Below are 12,728 nucleotides of genomic sequence, written 5' to 3' on the forward strand. Positions count from 1 at the left end.
ACGCAGAGGCTATAGTGTACGCCTAATTCGCTTCCGCTACATAATCCTTCAGCAAAAGAGAGGTTGTGAGGCCGGCACGGTTTTTCGCCACGAACAAAAACTGCGCAATAGGCTCCAAGCTATAGTCGCAATTTACCCAAAAATTTGGCTCGGGTGTACGATCCTTTTGGACGCCTTTGCACTTCAGATTTTGCAACCTTCATCTAAAATGTGGAGGTTCAAAAATTTTACCTACTTAGACCACCAGAAAGCTCACACTTGAAGTAACGAAATCTCATGTGTTTTTGCGGCTTCGCTATTTGCGAAGTAAGCGAACCACGACAAGAGCTCTCAAAGGGTAAATAATTGCATTCCCTTGGAAGTATTCCACGCGTAATATCAACCTTGTAAACAATTATAGCCTGATTAGTTCTGCAAACAGTAGCCGCGCCAAGTAGCCCGATTATAGTCCGGCAAGCAGTGGTTGGCGTGTGTATCCAGTCGATTACTCACATTTCATACCACACACTCGAAGAATAAACACGCATTAGTGTCCGCATCTGAATTAGGCCTTATATTAATTGCATGTGCATTTGGTGCCCGTCACCGTTTTCTCATTTTTCGTTTTCTTGCTGTGCGCGCCAAGAACTGCATCATATCTGCCAATACGACGCGCAATTATAAGTGTTTTTCTTTTTTTTGCTCTGTACCATTTGATGCCAGCAAAGCGTCCGCTCTCAAATGCCCACTATGAACGTATTCCCTCGTATACATATGTGACAGGTTTAATTTTTCATATTTTATCTGAAGTATTGCCCTAGCTGTACTTGACATTTTTTAAATCTAAACAGCTGGTTCACCCTTTGGTCAGCGGCACGTAAACAAATGTCCGTGATATATGTATCATGTTAATTACGAACAGAGAATAAATGCTTGAGTCGTGTATATGTTCCTTTTTTTGCCGCTAAATACCGCAGTGCTTTATGTTAGAACGGTAATAAATAAATGTGCTTTGCTCGCACACTGTATTTGTAATTTCTATAAGCGGTGATTAGGGCACATAAAGAACACCTATTAAAGAGATATATTACAGATTACTGACGATTTAAGATAAACGTTGTTATGTATTAATAAGCACAAGCTGCAAAATGTAAGCAGGTGTTCGTAAATAAGGTTCGTAAAAAATAAGCTGTTCCTAAGAGACCTTACGAAGCACAAGCTTTGATTCGCATGTATACTGTTTTTCTCCGCTTGTTAATAGCGCTCCTCGGCAGTAGCCTTTATTCCCTTACTGGAAGAACGAATGCAAAATACCACGCTTCGTTGAAAACATTAAGTACAAGCTCATCTGGATGATTTATGGCTGTCCGCAGGAAGAAATGTTGAAAGAGTTTGAAATAGCGATTCAAACATCGCGCGCTGCTCCGTAGGACTGCCCAAGCGAGCACGGCGTCTCCAGATTAACGTAATGGAATGGCAGGGATGAGTTTAAGCACTTGTAATAAGTAGCCCCTTTATTAAATATTGCACCATTTGCGTAGCGTGTCAAAATAGCTCCAAAGAGAACCGCGCCCCTCCTCTGTACCCCCGCTATCCCCGCGGCCGCTACGCGCCGAGCGGCGAACGTGGCACCCCTGTTGCACGTCGCGCCCTCTCGCGGAAGTCGGTTCCTGTTATCGCAAAAGCGGCCCGCTCTCCGGCGCCGGTCGTCACACTCGCGTGCAGACGCGGGCTCGCATGCAGACGGCGGTGCGCGAGCACAGAGAAAAAAAAAGCGGGGGTTGCCCTCCTGTTTGGCGCCCCGCGAAGCGCGCGCTGACAAGACAACAGCTGCCGTTTCTTTTTTCTTTTTTTTTTTTATGCACCGGGTGTCGCAGCTAAACATGACCTCCTGCAAAACTTAACGATATTTCAGTTGTATATTTGAATGGGTGTATCAAAAGAAATTTTGCAAGTTCTGGCGACTCATTCCTTTATTGATGACAGAGTTATTATATATGTTCCTATAGATTTCTTCGATTTCGCTGACTGCCATGAATAATAATATAGATGTGCGCATTTATGCTGAGCTTGGATACTGGCTTGATATATATCCGTACCCATTTGCTGTTCCGTAGTACGTGCGGTGTTTGTACTGAGGCTGACATAAAAAGGCGTTCCAACTCTGAACTGCTGCGAGAAGTCGCGACACTAAAAGCGGAATATAAGAGACGCGTAATTTTTTTTTATCTGAGATGCTGAGGTAACACTATTTTCAAGTAGATAATCGGAATTTCACTCCCTTTCATTTTGGAGCTACGCAAACGGTACCTCGTTGCCAATAGTTAATCTGGTAGTTTTTCTCACCAACCTAAGTCGATCCAAACGCAGAACAGGTTCTTGACAAATTGAAATCATGTAAAGCATGCGGCTCACAAGTTAAGCTAAGAGCCATTATGTAGACACAGCCAGAACCAAAAACAAGTACAGAGTGGCAAACAAGGTTCGAGGCAGTAAAGAAGAAGTCAAAACGACTGCCACACAGGTGAAGAAGGGAAAGGAAGAGGTAATGGGCGAGGTGAGGAAAGGAGCAGAGGACAAAACTGAACAAAGAAAAGAGAGAGAGAGAAAAAAATGCAAACAGCGGGTAAATGGCGCGGCAAGAAAACTTTGTCAAGGGGAGGAGGTCTAAGAAAGCAAGTAAAGAAAAACCATATCAATGGGGAAAAGAAATGCAAGAAAAGGTCGCAATCTCCCCGCAAGACAGAGAACCCTTAAAAAAAAAAACTGTGACGAAATTGCGTTTCAAGAGGAAGCGACCGCTTTTGAAGCCGCATTGCTTGCACTTGCAGGTGATAGCGAAATATTAAGAGCTACCTTAATATCACGAATGGTGGTATCGACAGGAACGTTTCATTGCTGGTGAACAATGCTGTCTTGAGTTGCGCGGAGTTTCGTGCAGCTACTGAAGCACCAAAGCACAAGAGGCTAACAAAAAATGCCGATTTTATTTAATTTTGCAATATGTAGGACGTCACAGCTAACCTCGACTTCCGACAGATTTGCGTGAAATATTTCAGTCGGCACCATTCTAACTTGATTTTTTAATACTTGTATCAAAACCATCTTGCCATGTTGTCGCGAACAATTCTTTTATTGATAGAATTACGTTTTCTGTGATTGTGCTGATTGCGAAGAATAATTTTATTGGAGTGAGCATAACTTTTTGCGGTTTAATACATGCTTGCTATAATTATAATCATTTGTTTTGGCGCAGTACGCGTGGTGTTTGTACCGTTACCAAAGCTGAGATGAGAACGCTTTCTAGCTCCAAACTGCTTCTAGAGCACGTGAGAACAGCACGCTTTTTTTTTTCCCGTACAGACGCGGAGTACACGACTTCCACCGCTGCAGGGAGGGCAGCCGCCCTTCGTATTTTTTTTTCTTGCAGGAGAAAAAAAGAACGCTCTGACGTAGAGTCACGTGGGAGCGGCGAAGCTCCGCCCGAACAGGTTTGACGGCGTCCGGCGGCCCTTTCTGTTTGAACATCTGCGCCGCTCCATCCGTCGTGCGGTGTCCCCCGCCAGTGCCGCCGCGACGGAGAGAAGCACCGGCGGTGAGAATGAGGCCTTATACAGCCACACTGCAGACATAAGGCTGCGGCACTTCATGTACACTGTGAAAAAATAAAAAATATGCATACAAACAGACAATGTCAAAATGGAAACAATGTGTCAATGATTAAGAAATCCAAACATCATCGGCTAGTAATAATGTATTAAATGTTTTTTGAAACACTAATGAAGCACTAAACTCTAAAATTTCCGACATTGTTTAATATTTCTGTTGACTTCCGTTGAACATCTGCTTCCCGTAGTTTGTTCTCGTTTTCGGCATGTGTTTTATATTCCACCGTAGAGGGTGTGGGGCCCTTCGCCACATATCTGTAGCGCCCGTGGCGTGCCGCGCATTCGAAGGCCGCGCCACTTCCCAAGGCTCCCTGCGCGGTGCCTGTTTCCCTCTCCCCGCTCTTTCGGGGATAACCGGTCCCGCGCGAGGGGGCTATAAAGGAAGGCACGCGCGGCCGTCTCGCTCTCTTGGCCTCTTCGCTCCTGCTGTTGGTTCCTGCTTCTTCGCTCCTGGCGCTTCTCCACGGAAGACGACCCGCAGGATCCAGCCCCCCGGATGACGACCCCGCACTGCCTTGGACGACCCCTTGTGAGATTAAAGATGTTTGTTAGACGGCCCGCTGTGTATTTGTCGTGCGCATCCCTCGGGCAGAGGAATCGCCCACAACTGGCGTTCCACGTTGGGCGTCAAGAAGATGTGGGGCGCTGCGCCACATATCTGTAGAGGAATCGCCCACACCTTGGCGCCTCACGTTGGGCGCCAAGATAAAATTATATATAAGTTAGCATCCAGAGCTCGAAAAAGATCATTAGTGAAAGAGAGGAGTTGCGTTTTACACGAGAAAAGTCTTCGGAAGCCATGTTGGTATGAACTAAAAAAGTTGTTAGATTCGAGGAAAGAAACAAGGTGAGAGTAAATTATGTGCTCAAGAAGTTTGCAGGATATGCTGGTTAGCGAAATGGGCCTATAGGTAAGTGCTGAAAAAGTGTTACCTGATTTATGTAAAGGAACCACCTTCCCCATCTTCCAATCATTGGGCATGGAACAACTCTGCGATGACTGTATAAATATTCCGCAAAGAATCAAAAATGAGCATGTAGCTGTACTTTTCAAGAACTTCGATGTTATTGCATCCACACCCGAGGAAGCTGAAACCTTCTGTCTTTCAATTAAACATGATACACCAACAGAACCAATGGTTATCGGATTCATAGGTAAAAAGTCAGATGTACAAAGATCGGATAAACAGTTGAGATATGTAGACGAGAAACATGAAGCAAAATTTTCGTTCAACACTTTGCAGCATTCACTCTCGGGTATTGGTGCTTCTCTATCACCGGAAAGATCTACTATATTCGACTTATTCCCGCTGACCACATTCCAAAATTTCTTGGGAGTTTCTTTCAGAAGAGTTGGGTGGATGTGCTGGTAAAATTGCTTTTTTTTGTTTCAGATTCAACTTTCTTGTATTCAGTATTAGCGGCAGCGCAGGCGTGCCAACGTTCAGCCGTTTGCGCTGCCTTGGCCCACCGAAATAACCTTTTCTTCTTGTTCAGTAGGCGTTGCAAGCACGCATTAAACCATGGGACATGGGAGTTAGATGTAATGCGTTTCTGAGGGACGAATTTATTATTCAAAAATTTCACTTTTTTTGTACAAATCCCAGTTGTCTTCAACACTGCGGGCGTGAAAACTTGGAATGTAGTCAGCGACGAAATTCATTAGTTCAAGATTCGTTTTGTTTTTTTAGGACTGCTGCAGCTGAGGCTCTAAGGGAGCACTTCAGGTGAGGGTCAAAGGAAGTACCTTTGCAAGACAAACAGAACCACCTTTGCAGGCTGCGAGGTTCGAAACTGGGTTTGGGCCCACTGCGGAGTAGGGGCGCGCAGCGGGGTTTACGGAGCTTCTCCCAAACGCACACCCCTGTAAAAGCCGAGCACCAGGCCGGGGGACGCTTGTACCCATTTTTACCGGTGGGTGTCCGGCGGTGGGTTTCGAACTGACCACCTCCCGCAGCCGAGACGGGCGCTCTAACCACTTTTCGCCTGTTCACAGTTCGAAATAAATTAGGCAATGATCACTTAAACCAGGCATGCATCTTAAACAGGAAGCCAGCTCAGGTGTGGTAGCGGGGAAGAGGTCAAGCAAGGGTGTTAGAAGAGTGCTTTGTAGATCGCGTAGGCTGGAGAACAAGCTGTTCAAAGTTAAAATCCAAGTTTATGAAGAGAGCGCTCAGATATTGAACCATCTGATGTAGGAAGAGAGTCATGGCAATTAATTGCTCTGTAATTAAAATCGCCAAGAAGAAAGAGCGGACATGAAGAAAACTGCACACGTAACTCGTTTAATACATCATGTAGATCAGAACAAAATGTCATGGACGAAGTGGGTGGACGATAACACACGCAAAAAATAAAATCGCGATATTCGAGGGTGCCACGTGCACACACAATTTCTAACGGTGAAGCGATATCTAAAAGGCAAGATCTCAGACCATCACGCACAGCAATCAGTACCCCGCCACCAGTACACATGATGCGGTCACAGCGAAAAAATTTGAAAACAATTTCTCATTCGAAGATTTCATCATCCGCAATATCACTCGAAAGCCAAGTTTCGGTTGGGATAACAATGTCGGCTGAACACGTGTCGATAACTGAAGAGAGATAGTCACTTTTGTTACGGACACTGCGTACATTCGAAAAAGAAGGGAAACTCTTTGCGATCGGGCGTGTAGGTAGCTATTGCGATGAGCTAGGAGCGTATGAAACGCTCGTGGTATTGCCCATGAAATTCGAAACAGAAGATTGGCCTCTGTTAGCGCTAGACCGACTGTCGGCAAGATTTACTTCACAAACGCGATCGGTCGATGAACAAAATACATATCATTTTTTGTCTATGTACAATCGGTTTGCTCGCAATAAATACTTCTGTCCTGAAGCCTACCCGAATTCAGCCAATGTTTTGCGGGACTGGCGTGTGGCGCGAGAAAAGTCTGCACTAATCGCTATCTTAGAACCTTTTAATCTAGTGTGCTGCGATAAAATCTTCTCTCTTAATTTGAGGGAACCGAATTTCACAACGATAGGTCTACATCCCTCCGATATATAAGAGCCCAGTCTGTGAGCTCGATGGATGCACTCATCAGGAAAAGATAAAGCTAATGTCTCGGAAAGAATTTTCCGAACGTGTTCTTCGGACTCAGCCCAAGTTTCTGAGCCCTTGTCCGGGACACCGTAAAAGATAAGGTGGTCTGGACAGGATCGGTCCTCCAGATCGTCTAAGGGTGAATTTATTCTTGCGTACTCATCGTGAACAGCATCGGATGCAGCATCAGTGAGTCGCCTCCCAACGTGGGACTCAACAGCGATCACACACTTTGTGCTCTAACTCAAGTTGGTTAGCCTTCAGCTGTGTTAAGGTATCCATCAGCTCAGCATGGCGGGCATCTGATTTTGCCGACAGCGCCGCAACAGCAGCAAGAACATCAGCATTAGGGTTAGCTTCACCTAGTTCAGGGCCAGGGTTTGACCCAATGTCGCCAGCTAACAATAAAAGCTTCACAACACATGCATGCATTAGCAGATCGTTGAAGCTAACACAAGTGGGCAAGGGAAGAGCAGCGTACAAACGTTGCTGGTACGTTTAGCGTGTAAGGAAGCACCATTACCAACCTGTACAGCAAAGAAGCAGAATGAACTTTCAGGCATCCGCATTGCAGCTGCTCTTCTCCGCCCACTGAAGAAGTCGTTGAAACCGCTGGCTTTTATATCCGCTGTGGGTGGGGCCGACGTTCTTTGGGCGCATGGTGGCGTTGAGGACAGGAAAGTGTTGATAGAATTGATGACATCAGCCGTCCAGTTCGCTGCCACAACCCACGATGACCTTGCGATTATGTCGACATATTCACAGCCGGATGCAGATAACCGCGTGCCAAGAAGGAGGGGAATCTGTACAGCAAAGAAGCAAAAAGAACAGGCGTCCGCATTGCAGCTGCTCTTCTCTGCCCAGCTCGGCTCGAGAATCACACAGCGGAGATTAAGCAAGAAGGAGTGGTGACCACGTGCGCTTTGCACTGATGTCGAATACAACACTGCACCTATTTCGAAATTCTCGCTACGAAGGGAAGCTGTTTATGAGGGATTGCAAAATGCCTACCAAAAGCGTAGCTATATGATTGACGGTGTGAGGACGGAGTTAGGCGCTGACCGAAAAAAACATTTGTTCACCGAAAAGCACCAGATTCAGCGCGAACCGGTCTTACGCTCTAGTCAGCCTCGACAGCTGCGTCAAGCCTTCCCCCATAAGGCCAAAATTGCCGTCATCTCTCATTGAAGCACCCCCACTTTGACGGCGCCACTGAGCTTCCTTTAACACAAAATAACAGTATAGGCACGAGTTTGGAGCGTGCATAACGAGTTCCAAGGATTGAGTAAACTACAATAAAACACAAGACGTTGTATTTGCCTTTCAAATTATTCCAGTGGGTGGATAGCTGCTGCCATGTCCATGCGTGTCTAATGTGATTCATTTCTTCTTGTGCCCGCACGAAGCGAACTTTGTTCCGCGTACGAAATGCGTCAAGCATTTCACCGATCCTCATTTCAGCGATAACAGCCAGAAAGGGAGCTAGTTTCCTCCGGAAAAAAATATACTTGCTGAGCGGACATCGCTGCGGCAACCGTCGTTGCCATTGGCGCCATTTTGTCTCGGAAGGAAGGATGGATGGATGGTGCAAGGCCGCAGTGCGTGAAAAGCGACTCGCGCTTGGAGTCGAGCTGGCGGCCGAACCCCCGATCGTAGAAGCCAAGGAGTCAGCGCTGTTGTTTTTTTCTCCTTTTCTCCCCTCTACTCAGATGCTAGACGCGCCCCGCGGGGCGCGTAGGAGGCTTGGTTTGTTTCATCCTTCGCACCCCAGGCGTCCCGAGGAAGCGACGGCACCCTTATCGGCACCCCCCAGCAGCAACTTCCCGCTGTGTCGACAGACATCGGTGCAGGGAGACCCCGCTAACGAAGAAGTTTGCCCCAAGCGCTCACTAAGGCGACAATAAGCGCGGCCCTACATGGTGGAGACACCGCCGTCGACGGCGCCATGTTGGGGCAAGCGCAGACATGCGGGCTATGGAGCGTCGGCCCGATTTCTTGTTCAGCAGGCTCTTGCGCTAGCAGGCTAAGCTGGTTAACGTTTTTACACAGATACGCTCGATCCTGAGCGCTTTCTTGCTCGAAAAAAAAAGTGAAAGCAACTACTGCTTGCTAGCATGCGTAGTTCTAAGAGGAAATGATCAAATTGCAGATGGTAAGCATTTACTCGTTCGCCGTCTCGGATGCTCAAATGTGGTTATTTTGACGACTGGCTGTTTTATAAAGCAATGCACTTTGTTTTGCCGGACATTAAGGAGTTTATGAGGTGCATTTATTATTCAGTTGCGTCTATTGCTATAAATCAACAACCACGTCTACGTTTCAGTCAGCCTTATATCGAAAATTATTTGTATCGCAATGGCCCATCGTAAACAGTAGAAAGACACAGCAAAAAACGATGCGTACATCAACCTTTCCCACGTGTCGCACGCTCATGCACACGGCATTTTATTCCAAAACAATCCTCATAAAGACTTCGAAGCTGATTTTGAATGCACGCCTAGAAGACATCTTTTAATCAAGGTTGGCGCCAGCTACAGTTTTGCTGCCGTACCCATCATTCGATTTTTCTGGCTGACTTAGCCAACTCAAGTAAATGCACAAGCACATCGTCCCAAACCGCTCTAACAGTCTGTTCGTCTGCTTTGGGTGTTCCGCGCAATCAACCACTTGAATCGGAACGGTTTGTTCGATAAGGCATTTAACGGATTTTACTAGACTCTTCAAATCGCAGATGTCATTTTATTCCGCAATCTTTACATGCAATCAAACGATGTCGGGACAGCCGTTTACTTGTGGAGCCGCCGTGCATACACTGAGTTTGCCCTCGAACTGGCGCTGAAATGAGATAGGCGACGAAACAGTCATTTTGCGTCTTTTGTATTGTGCACGCAAATTAATGATATAATAAAAACATTATGGAAGCAATGCGATATTTACATGTGCGATCGCACACTTTTTCTATGGATGGCAAGCAAGCGACAGCACCAATTCGGGTGGCAGGCGGTCAAGTTTAGCTCCACCAAAATTTGGCCTAACCTCAGACGAGTGCGGGGACAACAGGGTGCGCATATCGCCTCGCGATGCGGAATTAATTATACAGGGAAGGAAAAGCTGCATTAGGGATGAACTTTTGTACTGCGGAAGCACCTTGCTTCTTCACGACCGCTTTCACAAGATGATGCCGCTACACCTTCCAGTTCACGAGATCAGTTTCTTTGTGACTTTTCGAGCTGCCGATCATATACTTAAAACGGCCTAATTTTCATGAGAACCGAATTTTTTATATTATTGCGAATCTCAGACACCTCGTGAAAAACTGCTCCTATGTATAATTAAAAAAAAAAGCAGCTTCAGAGGACCTGTTATCTCTGTTTCGCGAAATGTTGTACTAGCGATAAGCCCACTTGCCAAATTCCAGCGCGGCCGACTCACTGGGCTTTTTTTTTTTTTTTTCTTTTTTTGCGACCACAATAATTGCTACAAACTGCGTTTCACTTCCTGCTCTGTCGCGAGGTGACACGCCATTCGTCGCTCTCCATTGTATTATTTTCCGAGAAGGAGAAAGGAAATGTAATCCGTGTGAATCTGAAGCCTCGGCGGTTGCCACCAGCTTTCAAGATCGAGTGCAAAGGGGAGCGATCGAAAGCGCGCAATTCGTTCGACAAATACCAGGCTCGACCTTCTCCGCATGTTCTTGGGGCGGCTATGAACACAGAAAGGGAGGAGATCCTCATCAACAGTAATTATTGTGTGACACTACGCGAATTATACTAAAGGCGAGTGCCACTCACTGAAAGTTACACTAAATTTTCCCGAGCGACTACAACATAGCAGACGCAATTGTCCATATATTTAGCTGATAAGCCCTCACGTACGCTGAAAATTTAAAATTTAGACTTAGCAAATACACCGCGCTAATCCCGATGCCAGGGAATGCGATGCTTCGACCTGCTGCAACGTTGAAGAAGGCAGACCAAAATCTGTTGCGCACAATGCTAATTGGGAAGCCAAAAACCGCACAAAACTCGTGCTTACAAGCAGATGGGTGAAGCGGCGTGAGATAATGTCATTCCGAACAGAAGTGGTTAACTGCATTAGAAAATTACAAAAATATCTTGTAAAACGCTTTCGTATAAAAGCATACAGTCCGCTAGAAAGACGACACGCGCACATACGCAGGCCCTTGTGTGTGTCACCTTTGTAGTGGTCTGTGTCTGCGCTAGACCTTTCTTACACAATCGAAATGCACCTATTCGCTCAAAAGAAATTTTATGGATGCATAAAAGCAGCACAGGAATTGTGGCTTACCTCGCAGATCTTCTCGTTGCCATTCGCCGTCCAGTCTTCACGCTTCAATTTCGCCTCCCATACATTTCTCCGTCTCTTATCCCGTGGAAAACAAAATCATCTGGCTTCTTTTTTTTTTTCTTTTGATGAGCCAGCACAGAATGGAACCCAGCAGCCTGGCATGCTAGTTTTCGTGACTGAACACAGTACAATCGCCCAGCGCACAGCGCACAGCGCACAGCACAACCGCTTCGGACACTCCGCAGCAACTGCACTAAGCGACTTGCCCCAAGATGGCGAGCGCGGAGAATGCGGCGGCGCGGGGCAATGGGTGTCACAATCCTGTACGGCGGCGCTAGCACCCTAGGTTGGGTGCAGCCAACCCACCCCCTGCAGTCGTGCTGGCGGGACCCGATCCGACGGTCGTTTAGCTCGACCCGCTAGCGTATACATGAGCCCAATAGCCGGTTTTCTGCCCCACAGGCCTCCCCGACCCGGTCGGTCTCATGTAAACCCCCTGCTAGTCTCCAGACCCGCCGCGGCGTTCCTCCCGAAGGGTGCCAACTGCAAGGTCACATCGCAAACACGCCGGGGAGGTGAAGGGAAGACAGGCGCCTTGTGAAAGGGGTTTGGGATCGGCGAATGGAGAGAGAGAGTGTGTTTTGAATGTTGTATTTTTATTTGATGTAATTAAGGACCTGGGTCCAAGATTATTCCCAACCCACTAGGGATGTGGCATGTTTTTCAATAATTTGATTTTCTGCTTCATTTTCGGGGCAGATCACCTAAAGTGACCGCCCTCGGGTCTTTGTTCATGTTTGTCATCAAAAAGCGGTCCTCGGACCAAGTTGAGCAGTCAAGATTGAGGCTCCGGGCTTAGTACGTATCTACAGGCCCTAGGCATTTAACCGAAACGCTCGGTAGGAACGTAAGGGCTTGTAGAATGACTTCTCTGTGTGAGAATCTATTTTCTTTTAAGTTACAGTTGTTTGTGTGACTCTTGTTGCTGTGATTTACTGTTTGCCAATGTATTTTATTTTTTTGTGTGTAAATATATTTCACCTCTTGACCGTCATCTGGTCATCGTCTACTGCTTCTTCAATGCCGAATGACTACATTTGGAGAGGCTTCAGCCCCTCCGAAGATTGGTAACGGACGAGCATAACAATTACTCCCTTACATCACTGCACAAGAGATCAACAGTTTCTAATACACATGCATGTGCTATCTGGGACGCCTACCAAGCTAATTACATTACTTGCTGGAATCTGTTCAGAACCGTGCGGTGCGTTTTATTTTTTCCGATTACTCATACATGTTCAGTGCTACCAAACTCAAAGGAAAAGCTAACCTCCCCAAACTTATTCACCGTCGCAAAGTCGTCCGCCTCTCCCTCTTCTATAAATTCTATTATGAATCGCCTCGAAACTCTGCCATTCTACCAGCACACCGCCCCTCTTCTCGCCTCAGCCATGACAAGATGGTATACCCACCTTCAGCAAGATCATCAGCCCATCTCTCCTCGTTTTTTGTACAGACACGAAAGGACTGGAATGACCTTTCTACTACTGCTGTTAGTCATTGCAATCACATCCACTTCAAGCAATTGAATGAAAAACTCATCTGCATCACCTAAGGCCCACCCCTCATGTAAAACGCCATCACAGGGGCATTTGAAGTATGGAAAATAAACAAATAAATAAATG

The 12,728-nt window shown here is 46.5% G+C and overlaps 1 protein-coding gene across 1 annotated transcript; it reads right to left on the bottom strand.

The window, feature by feature from the left end:
• Nucleotides 1–2,777: 2,777 nt before the first annotated feature.
• On the bottom strand, nt 2,778–8,682 carry LOC146177908 (uncharacterized). The gene is made up of 4 exons (XM_084581657.1): nt 8,652–8,682; nt 7,263–7,663; nt 4,581–4,647; nt 2,778–3,634 (listed from the first exon to the last, which is right to left on the bottom strand). Exons 1-4 carry the CDS (start codon nt 8,680–8,682, stop codon nt 3,438–3,440), a joined length of 696 nt encoding a protein of 231 aa, XP_084437783.1. The 3' UTR covers nt 2,778–3,437.
• Nucleotides 8,683–12,728: the final 4,046 nt, after the last annotated feature.

This window comes from Amblyomma maculatum, chromosome 10 (genome assembly GCF_055883805.1).
Source record: "Amblyomma maculatum isolate TAMU_Amacu chromosome 10, ASM5588380v1, whole genome shotgun sequence".
NCBI classification, from domain to species: Eukaryota; Metazoa; Arthropoda; class Arachnida; order Ixodida; family Ixodidae; genus Amblyomma; species Amblyomma maculatum.